Source organism: Lichenostomus cassidix, chromosome 7, assembly GCF_008360975.1.
Source record: "Lichenostomus cassidix isolate B80296 chromosome 7, HeHo_3.0, whole genome shotgun sequence".
NCBI lineage: Eukaryota > Metazoa > Chordata > Aves > Passeriformes > Meliphagidae > Lichenostomus > Lichenostomus cassidix.
The window spans coordinates 32,239,438-32,262,565 of record NC_139488.1 but is presented as its reverse complement, the minus strand read 5'-3'; the positions used below and the strand labels follow the sequence as shown (position 1 = coordinate 32,262,565).

The window sequence follows — 23,128 nt, the reverse complement described above, 5'->3', positions numbered from 1 at the left end:
GCCATCACAATTCCCTCCATCCCTGCCCCACACACACCAAACACACACCAGTGGCCCAGCAGTCATTCTGCACTGACAGCAAGCCCAGCGCTTGCCTTGGCCATGTGCAGCCTGGGAGGGACTGTGCTGTGTGGATCTCTCTCAAAACCCAACACAAACAGCCAGAGTGGCTGTAAAAGGGAGACAGCGCTGCAGTAAACTCATCAAAGGGAGGGTTTTATCTGCCCATAAAACTTCAAGCTGTTTATTGCCTCATATCTGGACAGAACTATTGAAACACATGCTCCATCGGCACACAGTCATCTCAGTTTCACAACAAAGCATTGCAGAACAGCTTGTGAAAACATATTGTTCAGTTAATTGCATTGGCATGCAGATGCCCTCACATTTATGAATTAACATCCACCATGGCAAAGGGATGTACAAGGAGGCACAGGGACTGTGGCATGTGGCCCTGAGCCTGCCAAGAGATGTGCTGCCTGATGGAGAGCAGCCCACGAGCTCTGGGCTTCCCTTTCCTGCTTCTGTGGGCTATGGAGGCTTCACCATTGCCAAAAAAAAAGGAGCCTTCAGGCAAAAGGTCTGTTTGTCTTACGGATATGAGGGTGCTTAAAGCTTCAAGCAGTCATATATAACCAACTGACTACCATCAAGGCACCTGAGACACTCCCAATGGCCTCAAGGATCTCTGCGTTAGTCCACTGCATGCAAAAATGAAGAAAATCGATGTCTGAAAAAGTCAATGGCAAAGAAACAGCCCAACCACAGTGGGACTCTGAAAGGTATCCAAGCATTTGTATGGGTTGCAAGAGTGTTACACTTCATCAAAGCCCTGCTGCTCAGGAGGAGGTGAACGCAGGAAATGAAACACCAGATTTTATTTGACATGTTCTTACCGAGTATATTGATACGCTACACAAAATATTATGGAAGGAAATTACCTGTGTCAGCAGTAGTATAAATACCTGTCCAATAACCACTCAACTTTCAGTAATGGCCCTGTTAACACGGGGGCAATGAATATGTGTTTGTCACTTAAATACATCAAGCAAGTCTATTAAAAAACCCCTCTGAGATGAAACCTGGCACCTACTTCAACACTGATCAGAGAGAAACAATAGATTTGAAACAACAGATTTGAAATCACGTGGTTTGAGGCTTTTCATAATACAGAATTTGCAGCTTCTTTCCATCTTGTACACGTAGGAAAACACAGAGCACTTGGCAGTGGCTTGAATCCCTGCATAATTCACAAAGTTTTGAGTATTTCATGACATGACAAATTGTTCAGGCACCTTGCTGCCATGCCCTTCTGCTGCTGTAGCCTCAAATCTTCCCCCAAGGCTTTGAGGAGGAGAAGACACAGGACAGAAATAGTGTGTGTTGGGAGGGGAGAGCTGTCATTGCCTCAGGACTGAGACCTGTCCAGGAGTGTCACCACCTGGGTTTGCCAGTGAGTTGTCATGGCAGTCATGCAGAGTGCAAACACTGTCAGAGTGCAAACACTTCCCAAGGCAGACAGCCCTTACTGCAGCTGGAATCCTGGTCCCTTCACCCACTCTGCTCGTGTGGAACTTTCCCACAGCAGACCAAGGGGAAGGATGTGTTGAATCAACTGTCACAGTAATAACTACGTGTTTCACTAACCAACTTTCTACAGCTCAGTCTCTGTAGAGACATAAATATCTCCAGATTCAACCATGCTGGCAGGATCCATTAAGCCTGACATCCCTCAGAAAATAATTTACTTTCCTAGAAAATAACTAGGCCATGAAATGGTTGAAGGAGAAGCGCAGAGCAATGTGTGAGGAGCACTGCCAGGGGCAGGGCAGGAGTGCCTACCTGTGGACAGGGGCTCCACTGCCCCCAGTCAGACACTGCACACTCACTGGGACAGTACAAGCTGCACTTCTGCACTGTCTCTGGCACTTCAGCCTGGTTGCACAGAGCATGGGGCACAATCTCCACACCGTGGTTCTCAGCAGTGCTCACACACCTACACAGAAAACAGATATTTTAATTAGAGAACCACATTTTAATTATCCACCACGATGGATATCAACAAGCTTTCTCAACCCCGTACAGGACATAGACATGACAATAGCTACGAGCAGCATGGCTGGTCAAAACGCAGAATTAATATGTTAATGCAAATGGAATTCAGCTACGTGCACAACATGATTTTGTTACTTCATACAGAGGGGATTGTACCTTTGATCGGCTGACAAAGGAGCAAACAGAAAATGACAACCAGCGAGAACAAATCTTAGTGCTCCTGCTAGTAACATCTGAACATTTGGAAATAACTCAGCATTTCCCCATGCCTGGGGAATGAATATTCAGTAATAATGAATGCCACTCTGGTGCGTGCAGTGCTATTACTTGGGGAAAATGTTAGCAAATCAAAATATAGAGGCTTTGCACCTCAGGGAGCTTTATGTATAGATGGCATTTAGGTTGAAGAATACTAATTTAAATATCGTGCCGTGTTCCTGAAAAACCAAGGCTGCATCTCTGAAATGCTTTTGCTGTAAACCATGGCATATAAACACATGTTTCTTTTCATCTGAAATGCACTGGACTCAGGAATGTACACATTGTCAGATGGCCAGATATTGCAGCTTTATGCAAGAACATATCAGCTCTTTTTGATCTGGAATACCTGAGCTTTTGTCTTCACGCACCTGACCTTCCTCGTTTGTATTCCTTCTCCACAGTGCAGGGAATTTTGTTCGCTGTTGATTTTGCATGGAGACCATGGTTCTACTTCCCAGGAATACTGATTGCACTCGCTGTAGCATGGGACTGCCTCGTGCACCTGCCAGGAGAAAGAACCAAACTCTTCAGTTGAACTGTCCAGGTTAGCACGTCTGCAGAAAAGCCTCAGCCAAACCCACAAAAAGGCACACTGAAAAATACCCTGGCTCACACTCCTCATGCTAAGGCTGCTGTAATGGCTTTAAGTTCATTTATTCATTATTGACTTGCCAAGGGATTTTTAAGTATATAATGAACAGCAGTATGCATGCAGCATCTCGGGAAGCAGGATAAATAACAGCTATTTCCTGCAGCCAGAAGAGGAACTCCATTACAATTTCATTTGCTCTGCCTGCTCTCAGTATAATCTATCACATGTCATTCACCAGGTCCATATGTACCACATCCTTTCGTGTTTCAGAAGGTACAAACTTAAAATCAGCACCCATTTACCTTTGCTTCTAACACATTCTTGTAAGCCATTTACCATAAAAGAATGAAATTTCATGCGTCCAACAAATTTGATTTTTATACACAAAAACGGTAAAATGCTTTTTTGCCTGCAAGTGACTTATCTCTAACATATCTTCTAATCAAACACGACAGTGTATTCACCTCAACTATGGTATCTACGTAGAGAGAAAAATACAGCCAAAAGCTTGATAAAAGGTGCCAGATATTCAGGTTGTTAAAAGCAGCCCACTGAGATATAGCACTTCAGCAGATTTTTAGGTTTAAATAAATGAATGCATCAACATTTCTATTACAGTGATGAATAAAAGTTATTTATTTTGAATCTGGTTTGTCTGCAGAAGCTGATCTGAAGATGCAGTATTCCCTGTTGCTTTGCATGAAGCATAATGTGCTGCCCTGGAAAAATACAGCACACCTAAAACTCCTTCTTCCACACACCAAAATCTCCTCAGCCTTGCTGCTGTGAAGCCATTTCATTCTCACCATTAGAATAACTATAAATCTATAGCCTTCCTCCCAGCTACCCCCCAAAAAGATTCAGCCCCATGTTTAATAATTTACAGTTCCATATTAATATAGCAGATTATGACTAGACGTGTTGTGGCCACAAGAATAAAGACATTTTCTTAGCAACATTTTGGAGGTGGGACGACAAGAAGATTGAAATACCAGTCTGAAAACAAAACTGGTGTCCCATCAGAAAACCACCTTCATTTCACATGGGAGGAAGACAACTTGCCAAGTAAAACTCCTCAGGAACAGAAAATGTCAGAGACTAATTTTAACTGTGGGTCTGCCTATAAATTGTGCAGTTTTTAGCAGAGAAGGAAGAATAAGAGATGCTGAAAAGTGCAAAATATGTAAAGATGAAAAGACAGAAAAGAGGGAAATCAAACTCTGAACTGATGAAGGCAAGGACAACATGAACTTGTAAGAGCATCACGTTTCACACAGAGGGGAAAGGGAGGGGAGCAAATTGGGCAGAGGCAGCCATACCATTAGCACCATTTCCCCTACATATTATTAAGCACAAATTACAAACCTGGATGTGGCTTTGAGCAACCTGAACTAGCAGAAGGTGTCCCTGCCCATGATGGGGGGTTGGAAACGAGACAATCTTTAACATCCTGCCCCACCAGCCTGTCACCTCCAGACAGTCACTGACTCCTGCAGCCACATCCCTGCACACACCAGGGACAACAGCAATTCCTCTTCAGGCACTGCAAAGCCTTTGTGCTCCCCACAGACATCCATCCAGGAGATGGATGTAGAGACAGGGAGTATTTATTAGTTTCCCTGCTCCACAGGGGGAAGGAAAAACTACAGCCTGCCTGTGCTGCCTGACAAAACACCCTGCCGTCTGCAGGAGACGATTAGTGAGGGAAACAGGTGCTTGAGGCATGATCAGTTTTATCCTCATCACAGAGGGAGCGAGCAAAGAGACAGACTTGGACAAAACTGGCTGCCAGGGACCAGCCCAGGGAAGATGGTAAAACTTAATAAGTAAGTTTATTAAGAGCTGGGTGGCCTGCTCCTGCTGTTTTGACTTCTGGAGAGGAAGCTGAGGTTGGGAGCAGGAGGGAGGTGATGGTGCTGTGCTGCTTCCCTCCCTCCACAGGCACAGAGGGGCAGCCCAAACAGCTGCTTTGGGGATTTAAGATTATTTCCCTTGCTCTATTAAATAACCCTTCCTCAGGGTTAGAGGACACCACTGTGAATCCTGCAGGTTCACAGCACTGCCAGCCTCTCAGCACTTGCCCTGCTGCTTGAAGCCAGGATGAAGCCAAGAGCTTGGGAATCCAATCTCATTGCCTCAGTGACCTCTGATTGCTCTGCCTTGAACATCTGTTAAACCTCAGACCTCTCTGAACCAGCAAAGCCCACCTGTGATGGCAGCAAAGGTTTAACATCAGGCATTTACCATAAATGTGTTTTAGTGCTCAGAACCCCCTGTGGCATGTACCTGCTGTAGTAACTGTGTAGGAAAACCACACAGAGTTGGGCAGGCATGGGATGCCACGTGAACTAAAATCTATCTGAGGAATCCTGTGAGGCCAAAACAGAAATCCCATGGGCAGTGACACAAATACTCATAATGTGAAGTGATACTTCAAATGTGCTCTTTCAAGAGCGGGGAGGATCACAATAACAAAGCAACTAATAGAGCATTTCTAGTCTGCTGTCTGATTGTGTCAAACCGGATTGATCCCATGTGAAGTTCCACCAGCTCTCTTCCTCCTCCTCCAACAGACAGACAGACAGACATCTCACAGAGGAAGGAGGACACACAGCACTGGCCACATGTCCCTGTGGTATCTCAGATCCCCAGAGATCTGCTGCTGATCTGTGCAGTACATCCTCTTTGGTCAGGATCCCTAGCTTACATTCACCACTGAAAACCTGAAATACAGCTGTCACAAATAACCTGTTTTCCTAAGCTATTATTTTGCTGACACCACAACAAATCCTTCCTGTGAACAAGCTCTCCCCTCTGCCCTGCATCAGTGCTGAGAAATGCCACCTCTGGCAGCACTTCTGGGACACTGGGGAGATGTAAATAACCACCTGCGTCACCAGGAGGGACAAATTTCTTCAGAACAAGTTATAACAGGCACCAGTGGATGCCATTAAGCTTTTAAGTGGGAGTCTCGAGGAGATGCAACATTTCCATGGGTGGAACTCTGTGGGAATGAGTTCAGGAAGCTGTGAATACAATTTGTAACTCCATCTTTGCATTTAAAAAACACGGTGATGTGCCATGTGGTCCTTTCCTCCACAGGACAATGTTTTCCTCCCATTTCTCTCTCCTGCCTTGCCACAATTTGTTTTCAATCACCTCCAGTTCCTCTTTTTTTTTTTTTTTGTATTTGGAAAAAACCTTAAACAAACCTTCAAGCATTCCATTCCCATCTTTGGCTAGGAGCTGTGGTACTTAAGGAAGTCAAACATATTTGCTCTTGATTTTGCATTTCCAAAGGATTTTGACTAATCATTGCTGTTCTGTCCCACCAAACAGAGAACCCTAGGTTCACTTCCCACCTCCTGGGCCCATGGGAACACTCCTGTCCCAATCCTGAACAGAGGCTCAGACAACATGAGGAGTCCTCACTCCTCACCAGCCTGGGGACCCAAAGTGCCCCAGCCTGGAGGGGATTGGGATGTGCTCCCATGGATCCCTGCCTGTAACAGAGTGCATCCAACCTTCCAATTACACACGGGCTAGGTCTCCTGGCCCACATCAAGTTTGCCATCCACCACCTCTGAGACAGATACAGAAGTTCACTGTCCTGCTACGCCACTTCTCTTCCCAAGCACAAAGACAATTCCTTTGAAAATAATCTGCTTAATGCTCACCCTTCCCCAAGCTTATGCAAATCCACTAAGACAGTGCATTTATAAACCACTTCACACTGAGCCCCCCATCACTGTATGGAGCTGTAGTGTCACAATCCACCTCCTGAAGGACAAAAATGAAATTAATTCCATGCAATAGGCACAGGAACTTGTTGCTCTGCATGGCTCAGCAGGGAGAAAGATGCTGGAAGCTGCAGACACCTGACCTGTGAAGAGCTGCAGAGCTCAGTGCCCAGGGCGACCAGGCTGCCTTCATCCCTTGCTGCCTCAAGAAATAAACACAGTCTTCCAGCATTTTTGGAAATTAACTGCTTTCCTCAATTTTTATGCATATTTACATGCTGGGTTTTGGGTTCAATGAACCAAGGGATGAAACGATGCCTGACTGAAGCCAAGGGGAGTTTTGCTGCTGCCTTTCATAGGATCTCTGTATTGCTCTTTGTAGTCAGAATTAACCTGGAATACTGCTTGAACACCTTGTCCTAGGTTACAATATAGATATATTTAGTATTCTATTACCACCAGCTGTGGGGTACTGGTTGTAATCTCCTGCTATAACTCACCCCTGATAACAGTCAATGACTCCTGGAATTATCTCATCCTACTGTGAGATGCTCCAGCCAGGAGGGAGGAGCCAAGCATTCCCACCTGGATATAACCTGGCTTTGAGCTGCACAAGCAGCTCCTGTCTGCTGGATTCCCAGAGGACAAGAGCTACCACTGGACCTTCAGGTGGAGACCAGACCTTCCACAGGATCACTGCTTTGACCTAACTACTTCACTTGGACTGCTGCCACCACCCTGACTAACAGGGTGTCAGGTTGTATCTGACTCTGTCAGTGTTTTCCCTTGCATTATTGCACTTGTTTTTAATTTTCCTATTAAATTAATAATTCTGACTTGCAATCTCCCACTGGTTTGTTTTTAAACTAACACACACCTGAATCCCAAAGTCAAGTTGATGGGCACAGTTCTCAAATTAAAGGGAAGATGGACAAAAGCTACTTTTTAAGAGACAGACTGCTAAAGCTTGCCCTAATAAAGGAAGCCAGTTCCCATTCACTCGAATGCAAACCCTGAGCCCTTGCTAAGGCATATTGATGTGGACAGTTACTTCAACAAGATATACAAAAGCTAACCTATTTATTTTCTCTTTTAATAGCTGATACTTGCATTTTAATGAAAAGTCCAAATATCTAACCACCAAAGAGCTTTGCTGTGATTTATAATGTTCTTTAACTTACTTATTTAAATATAGGTCAGGAATAACAGTGACCTTGCAAAGAACTTATAGAAACAAGTGTACTTGCTCAACTGATGTGATTCATTAAAAGAAATTCACACCTATACTTCAGGCTGCCTGTCTGATGAGCACCTGCAGAATAAACTAGAACGAGGTTCAACACTTCTGAAAATCATAGTGACTTCATATTTCAGTGAACATCAAGATTTATTGTCCCTCAAGGTAAATATTGACTCTGGTTTTCCCTCAGTCGATATTTTAGCTTTCATGACAGTAAATCTTGGTGTTCACTCCAACGAAGTCAATATCTGCTTATTATATTAGAACAACCAAACTGATCACTGTAGCAGTTGCCTGAGACCCTGAGGACTACCTCTGTGCTATTCATTTCTAATACAAATGGGCTGAATTCATTGCTAACATAAGTTCATTTCACATGGCTGCCCTTATATCAAGGTTACATTAGACCTAATACATTGAAACAGCCAGAACCAAAGAAATCACAACCAGTTTCTAAACCATGGAGACCACCATGAGTAACACTAGAGCTAGAAAAGATCTCATACAGGAAATAGAGCTGACTTGCTCTGGTTTGCAGAAATTGCTGGTAAGGAAAATCAGGTGAAGGTTTTAACACCACTTCTACTGAGTGGACAGCAATTTGCTCACTTTTGGTACTTTTTGCATACCCACTTTTATGTTCTCTGCTTGCCCAGGCTGCAAGAGGAGGCAGCAGTGGGATGTCACCAAGCAAAAGGGACTTCTCCTCCTCTTAGAGCTCAAGGCCACCAGCTGGTGACATGTGGGCCACATCCACCTCCTCTCTTGCCACCAGCCTGACACAAAAGCATCCACAGGATGGTGAGAAATACATTTCAAAAAATATCCATTCGTTGTAATAATCTACAAATTTGACTTATCTATTAACTCTGTCTCATTCATCCCAATCTCTTTTTTTGGTTGAAAGATACTCATATATTAACTGAATAACCTTCATAATGTTCCAATACTGCTTTCACATTCTCTTTAATCCAAGCTAGATAATTTCTAACAATGAATTTCTTTTGTTTGATTCTTTAAAATGGAATTAAAAATGAAGCACTTGCTTTGTTAATTACTTAACTGCCTGTTTGATTTGGCAGATCTAAGCACGCACCTAAAAGCTTTACCGTATGTCTGAAGCACAAGTACTTGCACATTAACAAACAATACATCACAGAAATTATCTCATTAAAATTTCACCATTAAATAGTTCTCTTTAAAATAAAATTGATTTTATTTCAGGCTAGTTTATCCATTGATCACAATTGCCAGAAATATGCTAACTGCTCACCAGTATTAAAACTGGTTGAACAGTTAATTTTCAAGCAATTTAGATTTTCCAAAGCAGTGGCTTCACTGATGAATACTTGTCTTTAGGTATTTGGATGCTGCAAATAGACACCAAAACTTAAAATAAAATTGCTCAAAGTTACTTAGAGCACAAAAGTTTGAACTGATCTTTATGTGGCAAGACTTCTGAATTATGGGAATTCCTGAATTTTGTATGCCTCCAGCAGATACCTGCACAAATACTTGTGAAGCAAATTCAGCAGTTTTAGTTTTCATTCACACCCAAATCAAAGGAGTTTGTGTTTGTTATCTCCTTTGTGGTGTGGAAAAAAGAAAATCAATTAGAGCTTTGCTAAGGTTCTGAAAAGCCTTCCCTGGCGTTGAACCAAGAAAACCTGAAACTGTCTAAAACTTTGTATCTGGCAAAAGGATGGGATCCATTTTATTCTAAGTTCAGAGTCAGGGCAGTAATTACTGCAGCACAGACAGAGTTTCACCAGTTCCCAGGGTCTGCCCTGCGGGCATTACAGAAGCCCCTGCAGAAACACTCCCCACCATTCCTCCACTACTTCAAAAACTGCTGAAAAACTATTTTCTCTGAAAAGAGTGAAAACACTTATCGAGCTTCTGAAGTTTCCCCTGATCTTGATTATCTATTTACAGCCCAATCCTCAAAACTGCTCAACTTTAATCCTAATTTACACGTGAGGCAACTGAGGATGAAGAGTTGAGTGGTTCACTAGAGGGTGGCAAGGGAGCCCTCAGGGAGCTGGGGACTCAATCTGGAAATGCCCAATTCCTTGCACTAACTGGATGATATCTCAGCTTAAAATCAGATTCTGGAAAGTTCAGATAAAGACATTTCAGGTTGAAGGCATCAAAAAAAGCAGCACTGTAAAATTTCTGGCTGCAAAATGAGGAAAAGAGGAGAAATTAAGAAAGCAGCAGGGTATTCCTGCAATAAAGACATCTGGATGCTCCACTTCCCCTCACTGTGGCCTTTAGATGCTTTTAGTGCATCTAGCTTTTTGCTGGACTTTACAAAATGCTCCTAGTAAATCCCTTACATTCTTCTAATGGATAATTAAATATTCAAAGTCAGACCCTGATTTATTTCAAACTCTTAAGTGCAATGAGTGGAAAATGCCTTGTTTAAAAAGTTAATAGAGGCGAGCTCTGTCAAACCCCAGTCGTTACAGCTCACTCTGACAGAAATACCACATTGCCCAGCAAGGTTTATTAATTCATATTTACGAGTGGTAAGTGGTTTTATTTTCTGTGAGCTTGGTGCAGGCATTGGAAATACCAAGTTGTAACATGGTGAAACATGAGTGCTCTTTCTCAGAGATTAAAACACCAAGTTGGCATCATTCAATGTGAGTAAATAAAAGGAAAAAATATGCAGCTCCTGGCCCAAAACCTGCCTTTTTTATTTTACTCATAGTTTTATTGTCACTTCAACCTCTGAGGAGCAGGGCATAGCACAAAGTATAACTTTGCACATACTGGGTATTTATTCCTACCTGAAATACTCAGGCAAGACAATTTAGCCTCAGAGTTATTAAAAAAAATTGAGGTTTCAAAGTGGGAATAGGGGCTATGAGAATACAGTCACAAATGGCCAGCTCCTGTGCCTCTGCTTTTTATTTTATTTTTTAATTGTGTTTCATCACTATCAAAAAAAATATTGAATCCGGATAAGATACTGACAAATGCCATTTTACTATGTTGTCAAATACGAGGGTTTAACACAAGGCAGAAACTCATTAGAGAGAGTTTCAGGGCATTTTTGCAGATTTCAGAAGTTATAGGTGCTGTAGGTGCTGCTGCCTCCCTGTCACAAAGCTAGGCAAGCATAGAAAATTTAAGTAGATATAAATAAATCAATATCCCTTGTTTCTGAAACAGCACATTTTGCTGCAGCTGAAGTTTCAGGGGTAACAAACAAATGTGGCACCTCTCTGGATGAATCTGTTACGTTATAATAATGTTGGATCCAGTTTTGAAGAGAGGAAGAGGAAAAAAAAGCTGATTGATGAAGAAAACATCGAAGCCCCTTTTTACTAGATGAGAACAACAAGATGAAGACAGATTGCAACACCAACCTGAGCCTTTGTAGATGTCCATGTTAGCAGGGCATGACAAGCAGAAAGGAAAGAAAATTATATATTCATTAGTTTGGCTGCTGTATGATAATATTGAAAAAAAAAAAAAGAAAAAGGCAGAAAATCTGCTTAAAATAAAACTGGCACAATGCAATGTCGCATTCAATCCTTCGATTTTCCCATCTTAAAAAAAAAAATTACCTCAAGCAGAAATCAGGCATTTCTTTGTGAGTGAATGGAAAACACTACTATGCTGAAGAATAAAGCAGAGTTCATTCAGCTCCATCCAGCAATCCTCTGGAGCTCATAAAAGTGTCTCACAATCAAAGTTTAGGATAATAAAAAAAATTAAAACAAAAAAAATGAATCTATGGATCTGAAATCTGGTAAGACACAATTACGGACTATCAGTCATAACAGACCTGACACTTTCAGACATTTAACTGGTGGCTCTGTTGGTAGTGAAGCCTGCAGCTGCCATGTCCCACTCCTCTCATCTGACTGGAGCACCCAAGGCAGCTGCCCAGAGGTGTGCCAGGAGCCTGTGAAGACCCCCAGCCTGGGGACATGGCCAGGAGCCCCCACAGCCTGGGGACACAGGGCTCTGGAACTTGTCACCGTCACCACCGCGGTTCCTGCCCAGCCAGCGGCGCTCCCAGACCCAATCACTGCACTCCAGCAGGTCAAAATCCTGCCCTGCTGGGATATCAGCAAGTAATTACTCGATCCAGAAGCCAAGTCATCTGTCACACGAAATGAAATAAACGCCGTCACTAAACACAAACAGTCCCACTGAAGCACTTTCTTTGTAGGCATCTGGACAATAGGCAATTTAAAGAAAAGACCATCAGAGCTTCCTGCTACGTTAAAAATGATGCCTCGGAGACAAAGCTCAGCCCTAGCTTTTCTTTTAGGAGATTTTAAATCATTTCAAGGTCTAAGAGCTTCAAATTGATATTCTATCAGTTTATTCTCATGTCTTAAGCAAGAATGAATTAGCGCAATGAGAGCAGTCACGTCTGTCCTTACCGTAGCATGATCTTGAACTGACAATTCCTCCACACGAGATTTAAAACCAGTTAGCTGACAAGAACAATTTGATTGATAGCACTATAGCCAAGAGATAGAAGAGACTGGGAAGTGTCAGGCAGTTGAAAGTTATGTTTTTTGAAACACTCTTCTGTGAGGCTACACCAAAGGCTGGAAGCAGAGAGAACTGCCAACTGCCCCTGGGGCTTCCCGCGGTCACAGCAAGAAACAGTCCAGTTTATGCTCCTACAGAAGCAGGAATAGAAATGCAAACCAGCCCACAACCTGATTGTTTCGTTAGGAGGAAACTGTCGCTCTCCCCCCAGCCTGCTCAGCAGCAGGTCTCATTCCTCCTCAGCAGCATCCAGACAGAAAGAGATGCTCACAGGGAGAGCCGCACAGGCACTGATGGATGAATGATAGATCCCATAGCTTCAGAGCTCGGGGAGATCACCCACAGCCTGATTAGCAACTGGAGCTGGAAAAATTTTCCTAGAAGAGCAAGATGATGCAGAAGGTGGGTATTTGACAGCCTGCTGCTTGGCCTGTTTGTGGGAGCTGTCTTACTGGCAGCACAGGCAGACACTGGCACCACGTTGAGACACGGCATTACCTCGAGTGATTTTCTCCCTGTAATTACAGGGGAGGCAGATCCCCCAGCAGAGAGCTCAGCTCAGGACCAGGCACATGGACTCACAGATGTGAAGGCAGCTACAACCACACCGCTGCACACTTAACAATCCTGCAATTGTCACAACCTGACAGGTTTTATTGGTATTTCTTGCAGGTGGATCCAGACAGAGAAGATTTAGGCACACGAGAGCTGAGTTTTCTTTCCCAAATGCATATGTTCAAGAAAAGTGATGTGCTGCAGAGAGAAACCATGCTTCTACCTGAAAGAACATCCATATTTAATAAACTAAAGGCTCCCTTGAGCCAGAAGTTAAATTCTACCCAACCTACTTCAAACATCAGAGTGCACATATGCTGTCCCCAAGCCAAAAGATAAGAGGCAAGCGTTTGTGAGCCACTACCTTGTGGGGTAGCTGATGTCTCTGTAGTTCTGGGTATTTTCTTCTCTGTTTCCATTCCTTTCTGTCAGGGCAGGGAATATGTATTTTCAGATTCCTACATTTCTACCACTGACCTGTAGTTTGAGGTTAAATGCTTTACATGGACCTGCACAAATCCCCAAGGATCAATGCAAAGTCTTCTCCTGAATTCCACTGGGATGTGCTGTGGCAAGCAAGAAACATCTGAACATTTATAGGTGCATCACTAAATTTAGGGGTAAAAATAGTATTGATCATGGTGATTTTTTGCTGCAGTATGTATTTATTTAAAATGTACATCAATTCTGCCTATATATTGCTGATTAATGAAAAGTTATATAAAAACCAAATAGATGTTTTTTTGAATAAAACTGACAAGGAACACATCTCTAGGAGTGTGTAGGGGGGGTTGGATTAGATAATATTTAAGGTCCCTTACAATCCAAACCATCTTTGATTCTAGGAAGGAACAACGGAATAATTCTTCATGCACACATGCCTGTGCTCTGCAAACACCAGCATCGAGCACACAGCTACATTTTCTCGGTTTCAAGGAGTTTATGAGTGTCTGACTAGTGGAACCCTACCAGAGAACTGAACTCTTTATTTGCTCACATTCCAGAGTGTACTGGACCCTGTAATAAGCACCAGCAGTGCACCAAGCCCTGCTCTACACCACCATTCAGGATGGGAATGTCAGGGCACCAGTGATTCAGCAGTTCTCACACCTCTGCCATTCCCTGGAGCACCACCTTCATGCATCCATGATTCTGGAAATAATGGAGTGGAAAAGGCTGTTTCCCAAAAAAGTAAGTGAAAGGAGGAAGTAAAATGCAAATGCATATGGAGACTACACAACCCAGCTGTGCTTTGCAGTGTGTTGGACACATGAACCACTCTACCTGAAACCTTCAAGAGAATTAAATAATGTAACACAGCAAATAGCATGTGATATAGATTAGAGGACACAGTAATGTAAAGATCATGCAAATGGTCATTCGTTCAGCTCATAGCAGAAGGGAAAGTAAGGAAAATTAACAACACAGAGACAAGAAACTGATATTGAATAGCAGACCTGAAAGGAATTGAAGAGTCAAAGAAATAAGGGGAAACACTCTTGCCTATTGCAGGAGCCACACAGAGAAAGCCCAACACTAAAAAAAAGTCAATTTACAATAGAGAGAATGACAGGAAATGGAAGATCACAAACAGGGTGAAGACAAAGAAAGGTGAGATAAACTTTTTATGATAGGCACTGACTCAGAAAGTTTGGCCAAGAAGGAGGACAAACATGAAGAGACACCTGAAATAACTTCTGTGTCAATAGGGTTATTTAGGAATGACAGGGACAAGATGCCCAGCATCCTTCGGAAGATGCAATGCAAGAGAGCTGGAGGAAGAAATGAGGAAAACAGTGAATTGCACAGCAATCATATAAACTTTTATTCCTGGGAAAATATTTTCCTACAGATATCATCAAGCAGCAAAAAATAACAAGGAGATGAGTAGCAGGCAGCATAGATTTGCGAAGAACAAACTGTGAAATCATTCTGATGTTCTTCAGTAACAGGATAAGAGATGCTGTGGATAGGGATGAAATGGTAGGTGTTATGTCGACCTTAGTAAGCCTTTCACACACCTTCAGGCTAAGGAAATGTGGTTTGGATTAATCTAATACTCTGCAGTACAATGCTGGAAAATCACATTCTGAATAGTAAAGTGTAAAACTGGCAAGAAACCACACACATGGCTCTGCAGAGCTTTATGTTCTGTATCCAGTCATATTCCTTGTTTTCATTAATTTGGGGCTGATACACTGAAAATGATTCTTACTGACTCTGTGGATGCTGCCAAGGTGAGAGGGACAGCGAGGCAGCTGGAGGACAGGAAGAGAATTCAAGATGTGGTTTATGAATTGGTGACATGGAATGAAAAAATAGGTTGAAAGACAAGTGCAGAACTCTGGTGACCAGAGACTGGCCAGACAACAGTGAGAATATGGGATGAGAAACAAACAGCCCCTCAGTGGCACCACTGTCCTGGATCCAGAAATTGCACAGAACCATAAAGAGAATGTGATTCAACAGTATAGTAAAACGATGAGACAAATGCAGAGTTTGTAAAACACTGAGGTACCACTTCAGCTATGGCACAGCTTCAGCTCAGGAAGCACGTCCAGACTGAGGTACCCAACTTCATGAGGAATCTGAAGGATTTGAACCAACTGGGGAACAACTGGTGACAGCAACACCATAAAGACCAGAATCAAATTGCCAAGGTGAGTGGTGGCACTCCCTCTGTTGCTTTACAGGCAAACATTTAGAACACCAATATAATTAGTTACCACCTATATGATGGCAGGTCTGTCAACAAAGCATGGTATCACTGTCAGATAAAATAGCAGTGCTGAGCCATAAAAAGAAATAACTCTGCTGTATCACACCAGATGCAGAGCAGCAAAAAGACACCTGAGAGAGCTTTAAAGAGATCTTCCAGCAGCTTGAAGCCATCTATCTGCAGCATCACTGAGCTCTGTGCTGGCTTATTCACTGCTGCCTTGAATAAATCACAGATTGCCAGACTGTTTTGGAAACCAGGGGCTCACTTATACCTCATAAAGGAATAGGGGGGTGGAATTGCAATTATATTAAATATTAACAACACTGTGGCAGTTACACTGCCTACAGTCCTAACTCCTCATTGTAAAAGTAACATTGATAATGACAAAGCAGTTAAAGGAAACCCAGGAAAATAATTCAAAGACTGAAACACTTGCCTAAAGTAACAAAATGAAGGAACCTACTTTGGTTAAGGTGAGAGATGGGAAAGGAAAGACTCAATTATTTTTGAGACTATACAGAGAGAATTTCTCTTAGAAGACCTCTTTTTAAGCCAGCAGGTAAAGATGTATGTTCCCAAGGCTGAGAGCTGTAGTTAGAACAACTCAACCTGAAATTATAAAAAAGAGGGAACTTCTAAAGTATTAATTAAATTAACTGCTGGATCAGTTTATCCAGGGCTATTCTTCAGCCAAAGAGTGTGCTTTCAACAAACCTCCCAAGATAGGCAGGGATTTGACAGCAGACAAGGAGCTTATCCTGTAAAGATGTCAAAGGAGCCCTCATCATCATCATCATCATCATCATCATCATCATCATCATCATCATCACCATCATGTAACACTGGTCTTACAACCTCTGAATGAGGAACTCCACAGAAGGCTTCTAAATCATGTACTAATCATCCAGTGAGCACTACACTTATTAAGCCACACTACATACTTTAAATATAAATTGAACATTGAATTTGAAGGGATTCTTGTGTGGATTTCACGGATGTTTCGAGAGGCTCTCAAAAAGCCATAGTTCTACATTATAGATCAGAGGCACAGTGGAGTTCAGCCAGTTCATGTATCATCCCATAAATGTTGATCCCCCAAAGATGACAATATTTTATTTACTGCATCAGCTTTAGCTACTAAATTTTAAGCAAGACAGGAGCTGGAATTCAGCAGAAGAATACACTTTTTTTGCTAGGTCATGATGGCACCAGAGGCATCAGAATTGAGCAGGAAAACGAAATAAAGCAATTATTTAAATAACGCAAACATTCCCTTGGCTGCATCTATTCATCAAAGACTTCTGCCATTTCTCAGCTATAACTCTGGGGTGGGTGAAACTGATGGAATACTTGGAAATGAAACTTGGAGTCTCCTGTCTCTGGATAGAGGCTTCCAGATCTTTGGTTTTCTTCTGAGACAGCTGCTCCTGCTGGTTTTTATTACTAAGATCCCTTCCTTAGCAATGCATCTCTGACCTTCCTGCAGGTCAGTGTGCAGTACCTGGCATGTAGACAAATATATGCATGTATGCATGGGTATCACTAGGAATAAATGGGAGCTGATTGACAGGAAAGTGAAAAGAAAGAAAACAGAGAACAACCAGCAAAGAAGGGCAAATATTCACTGTGCAGAAATGCATTTCAGGGGAAACAAGAAAAAAAGGAGAAATATGGCAACAAGGAATACTAGCAGTGACACAGTAAAGGATAAAGACAAAGAAAAGACAAAGAAAAACACTAGAGGAAGAGGCTCACTGTGTTTTACAAAGGCTTGACAAAGTATAACACAAAGCAAAATATGTCTGAGGCAGGACAGAGGCGCACAGAGAAGCAATGACAAAGTTATTTGCAGCAGGGAATATGTGGAACCCTGCTGGGCTAGACTTGGGTTGTCTCTTTGTGGTTTGGCAAGTCCTGTAAGAGCTTCTGATCACGTGAGACAATAGACAGAAAAGTTGGAAAAGCAGCAATGTTTAAAAGGCTAATGCCTGTGTATCTGCTTACAGTTTGATGGTGACCTTAGTGCCACTGCTTGCTCTATTGGCAACACTTGTGTGGTTATTTTCAGCTTGTTTTACAAAGTCACCTTTGGAAATCTTTGCTTTCAGCAAGCAATGCAGGTGTTAGAATTGAGCTCCATTTGATTTGTACCAAAGCCTCTCCCACAGTGCAGCTGCATTTCAGTGTGTATTCAGCTGCATTTCAGAGAATCCTGGAATCAGAGAATGTGAGGTTGGATGAGACCTCAGGGATCATCTGGTCCAACTTTTCATGGCAAAAGCACAGTCTAGACAAGGTACCCCAGCACCCTGTCCAGCACCATAAAAATGTCCAGCAGTGAGAAACCAACACTTCCCTGGGGAGATTATTCCAATGGATTGTCCTCATTGTGAAAAAATTTCCTTGTGTCCAAGGGGAAGGAATAACATGAACCTCTTACCTGTTGCCTTTTCTACACAACTCCTCATAAAAAGGGAGCCTCAATCTTCTTTATATCCACCCTTTAAATACTAGGACACAGTGATAAGGTCTCCATGGCTGTTTTTGACCTGCTGAGCAAACTGATTAGACTCACACCAATGCTCCTTGCCCATGTCTGCTGGACTGGGAAACAATCACATTTCACTGCCTTTTCATTTAGACTGAGACATGAACCCTACACAGCAAGGAAAGTAACTGCTCACTCAAAGAGCCACTTAAAAATACTTGAGCATGGCAGTAATTCCTCTCAGTGTTTATTACAGAGACATCAGATAGTTTGCAAATGACATTTCTAATTGCCAATGGTTGACATGTCTGGACTATGAAGGATCAACATATAGCACGTTGCTTCGGATGGGTATAGAGAAATATAGCCTGGTAAAAATCACTGAAAAATCCACTGCAACTGGCATAAATAAGAGCTTAGGTTGGATTTTTGGTTGTTTTGGTTTTTTGTTTTGTTTTTTTTTCAGATTGTCTAATAGAACAATCCAGCTGTTTTCTGTTACCATCTATTACATCAACAAAAACTATCAGAGAAGGAAAAGCACCAAACAAATTCCTTCTTTTGCACCATGGAAATGAAAAAGAAAGTAATCAACCAAGTAACACTGTTATTTGTGTTTGTGTATGTTTAGACATGGAAATATTTTTCCTAATAAAAACAAAAGACATTACAATTTTGAGGAAAACAGAAACCTGAGGCAGCATTTTCCCTTCTAAATACAGAAAAAGCTGATTCTCAAGGACAATGCCTGACTTTCCAACTCAGACAATCGCTGGACACCAACGAAACCAAACCACATTTATCTGACTGTGACGGTCAGCAAAACAGGATATTCAAAATAAACAACCCAAACCACACAATTTATGCCTCTCTGTTCCTGCCTGGCTTCCTCAAGTGCTGGGCAGAGGTCTCTGGAGCAGGATGAGCTCCTGTTAAACACAGGTAATGTGAGCAGCTAGCTGTGGTGCACTGCCAGCCAGCCAGCCCTTCATAAATATCTCTGACTTCAGAAACCCCACACAAAGGAAAAAAGGATTTATTTTCCTCACTCATCCAGACAAAATTGTTATGGCTGCACCTGAGCACTGCAGAGTGAAACCAAAGCAACTAAAGGAAAAAGCCTAATGGCACACTGGATGGGAGCAGCATGGTTTCACTAAACAAGCAGATCACATCAGAGATGTTTCCACTGCTGGCACTTGGGATTTCCACCCAAAATCAGGAAGACATAAATGCTATCAGAGGCACCCAGCACTGCCCTTGCAGCCCCTGTACTGGGTGCAAAACCAGCAGCAATCCAGGGGTGTTGGCAGGTACAGAAAAGCATGAGGGACAGCAGCATTCACCTGAGAGAAAGGTGACTCAACACTCTCCCTGCCTACTGGAAAACTCACTTTAATGCTTACCTAAGACTACAGTCTTGATGCTTTTTGCATTCCTGGAATCAACAAGGCACAACACCAGTGGGGAGGGCTGTGACAGAGAAAATGCTGGTACCAGACACTATTGTAATGGCTATGCTTTTGAGACCTCCTGGGGACGAGGTGAGATGCCACAGTGGGTAAAATACACCTTTCCTTGGGGAACAATTATGGGAGGCTTAAAGAAAATTAGGTGAAGTGCTGAAGGAAGCCCCTGATGGTGTGTACAAGGGCAGCTCTAAAATACAGAGAACAAACCAGGATACAGCAAGGCAAGATTATCTTTGCTCGGTGTTGTAATACATGCAGACTTCTTCAGAGCATATCTACTTATAGCAAATGACATTTTTAACAATTCTAATGATAAGAATGGATGCTTTTGCTGGGAATTAGCCCCCTCAGACGAAATGCTTGCAGGAGCCTATCTTATTTTTTTCCCAAAGCAATGTGATGTTAAGCATTCAGATTTTTTCCTGCTATATTGTCTCCTTTAGATTGTTTTCTGTGTTTTCATTGCAGCACAAGCATGCCAGAAGTGCAGACACAGCAACAGCAGAAGGGGATGTAAGCACATCTCCAGTGAGGTTGTGTTCTCCATCAGGCTGGCATGGCAGCAGAGAGGTGAGCACTGCTCCCATACAGCAGAAATAACAGGACCATGAACGTGGTTATTCATCTTCTCCACGGCTCACTCCATCAGCAGAATCACACACAGCAGAAATCCACACCCAGGCCTCTGACAGGACCTAACAAACTCGAGAAATTCTTACAGGTACAATTAGTTTGCTCCTGTCTCAACAGCTCTTTCCCTCTGAAAAGGGCATTGTGGCATTGGTTGATTAGCTAGGAAGACTTTTCCTTACAGTCAGCCTCTATCTCCACTCCTTTAATTCCACCCTATCATCCATGTTACACCCCTGGGCACCACAGTGTATAACTGATATCTTTCTTTGATATTTACACCCTTTATGTGTTGGGAACTGTTCTGAGCCCCCACAGACCCCATACAGCCCCAGACACTTTCTCACAGCAGTATTTGGCTCTTCCCCCTGCCCCAGCAGTTACCTACAGCCCAAACTCCCATTCAGGAGCAGCCTGGGCAGCACAGGGGGCTCTATGGCCCCAGCCCACACAAGCCCTTGAAATCTTTAGCTCAAGCACACACAGGTTGTACCAAGACTTTGATGGAAAAGGGGAACACACCATTCAAACATCACATGGCTTGCTCTCCCCTGGCTTCTTGGCCCATTTACTGTGCTCTTCCCAGGCATTAAAAGGGAAGGAAAGCTCTCTATCTATGTTTATTACGCAATTCAGTTTTATATCAGCATATTTAACTTGTTTACGCTGAACTCTACTGCCTTAGCAAAGAACCACTGAGCAGAGTCTTAGGGGATTAGGTTCAGTATTTTCTCTTAATTAGGCTGCACTGGCTCCTAAGATGCTCTGCACTGCTTTTATCTGCATCCTCCCACAAACTGGAATCGTGTATCTCAATATTACATAAATGTTTTTACTCTTCTCTGAGATAAACCTAAGGAGATTAGACTGGTCGGCTTCTCCCAGGTTCTTGCAGATTATTAGCTGTGACCTCAGTGTCCCCATGTCCATGTCCCTCACCTCCCTCCAACACTTCCTGGTTTTGAATGCTTCTGATTATGTGATAGAGCCTGAAAAATGGCCAGGGGCTCCCTCTGTGATTTGCTCTTTCTGAAAATGCTCTCATTTGCTCATTCTTGCCTTCACCTGTTCGTTTTTCAATAGACCATTTGGGACAATAATCTGAAAGCATTTATTGCAATTGGGCTGCTGTTCCAGAATCATTTGGTCTGCCAACTATTGAGATTCATCACAGCACTGAATTTCAGAAACCTGGAGGCAAGGGAACATCCAAGCTTTCCTAGAAGTCATAAGAAATCCAAGGACTAACCTCTACCGCCTGACCTAGCTCTCCTTAGCCTGCAGTACATTTCTCTGCAGAGATTATGACTATTTAATATGAACATTAAGAACAGTGTGAGGCTGTAAGTCACCTCAGAACCTTTAATCATATTTTCAGACCAAGCAGTGGGAATCTAAGTGTCAGTGGGACTTTACCCTGCAGACACCTTTGTGCCCAAACCACCATCATCCTGCCTGGGCTCCCACATCAGGCAGATCAGCTGGCTGACAGGTATTTTATTAATGTCTAATCTGTATTTAAAACATTCAGCCCCGCATATGTAGGGCATGGAAGCTCCTGCAGGAGAAGTAGGTCGGTGAGCTGGCTCTCAGTTCAGTGGGAGCTAATTTCTGAGAGCAGACATCACAATGCAAGGCAGGGAAATTATGGCTATTTCAGGACAACACAAGGCACTGACAGAGCCTGCCAAGATCAGCTGGGGGAGATCCCAGCCTCTGGCACAGTGCAGTGGAGCTGTCAGGTATCGATTCAGAACAGCCGGCAAGGACTGGGAGAGCTCAGTTTCCAATTCAGCCCAGGATCTGTGGGCATCAAGGGTCTTCGTGAATTATTTATTTGGTTCAACAGGTGATCTTTGGTCTTTAGATTATCTTATTCCACTCAGCCACCTCTCTAATGTATTTTTTTTTCTTTTTCATCTTCTGCTCAACTTTCCCTATGAAAATTAATTTTCTCTCTGCTTCCTGTGCTCAGCCATGTGCTGAATCCCGGATGACTGTCCTTTCTTAGAAGAATATATAATAGGTGTCCATTTTCCCAATGGCAACATCTAATAAATGCACAGCTTAGAATCACAAGTACTAGAGATAAAACATTCTTGAATAATGTCAATATAACCTTCCAACTAGTTCAATAGCAGTATTAGTTCCAGTATGACAATGTCTTATTTTCAAACAGTTATTTATAGGGCTTTCATCAAGTTACCTGGAATTTTTTTTTTTTTTTTTACTGTGCATAATTCTTTTCTCCTTAATATTCAGCCTAAAACATCTCTGAAATCAGAGCTGAAAAAGCTCCTGGCTAATTTGATGTTTCAAGTGTCAGTACAATTTCCAGAAAGTACAAGAATTACCGAGGTCAAAAGAATCGTTCCAACTTACACCTCAATGTTTATTCAGAATGAGTTTTGAGATACCCTTTTGGGACAAGATGTTCCAGCCTCAGTTTCAATAAATGCAGCTTTGAATTTGGGTGATGATTCTGATCTCACAATTACTGGAGCTCCTCTTGGAACAGTTTAGGTGACCATCACCACACCACTGCATTCTGCTCAATATTCTGCTCCTTGTTGTGGTTTACACCCCTTTCCCATTCTGCCTGTGAACAGGAGCACACACACCATCAGCAATTCATCCCAGGAGAACAGAGCTCACAGCTGAAGCACCTAAACCCTCTCTAGATATCACATACAGTACATCATTAACACACTCCAAGTGTTTTACCTTCAGAGGCTGAAGGGAGCATCTCCAAAACTGGCACAAGGGCTAAAACCCACTTTCATCTCGATTTTCACTGAGGGAACTGAAGGAGCCAGTTATTACCAACTCATGTGAGACATCATTTGTTTTGT

The 23,128-nt window shown here is 42.7% G+C and overlaps 1 protein-coding gene across 3 annotated transcripts in view; it reads right to left on the bottom strand.

The window, feature by feature from the left end:
* THSD7B (thrombospondin type 1 domain containing 7B) overlaps nucleotides 1-23,128 on the bottom strand; it is a 295,328-nt gene that overhangs the window by 30,464 nt on the left and 241,736 nt on the right. For all 3 annotated transcript variants that reach the window (XR_014853539.1, XM_085067129.1, XM_085067128.1), the window contains exons 17-18: nucleotides 2,685-2,818; nucleotides 1,843-1,996 (exon numbers count right to left, since the gene is read on the bottom strand). Coding sequence is in view for 2 of the 3 variants with exons in the window: in XM_085067129.1 (XP_084923255.1) it covers nucleotides 1,843-1,996; nucleotides 2,685-2,818 (288 nt within the window). In the remaining variant the exon portion in view is untranslated. The remainder of the gene's footprint in view (nucleotides 1-1,842; nucleotides 1,997-2,684; nucleotides 2,819-23,128) is intronic.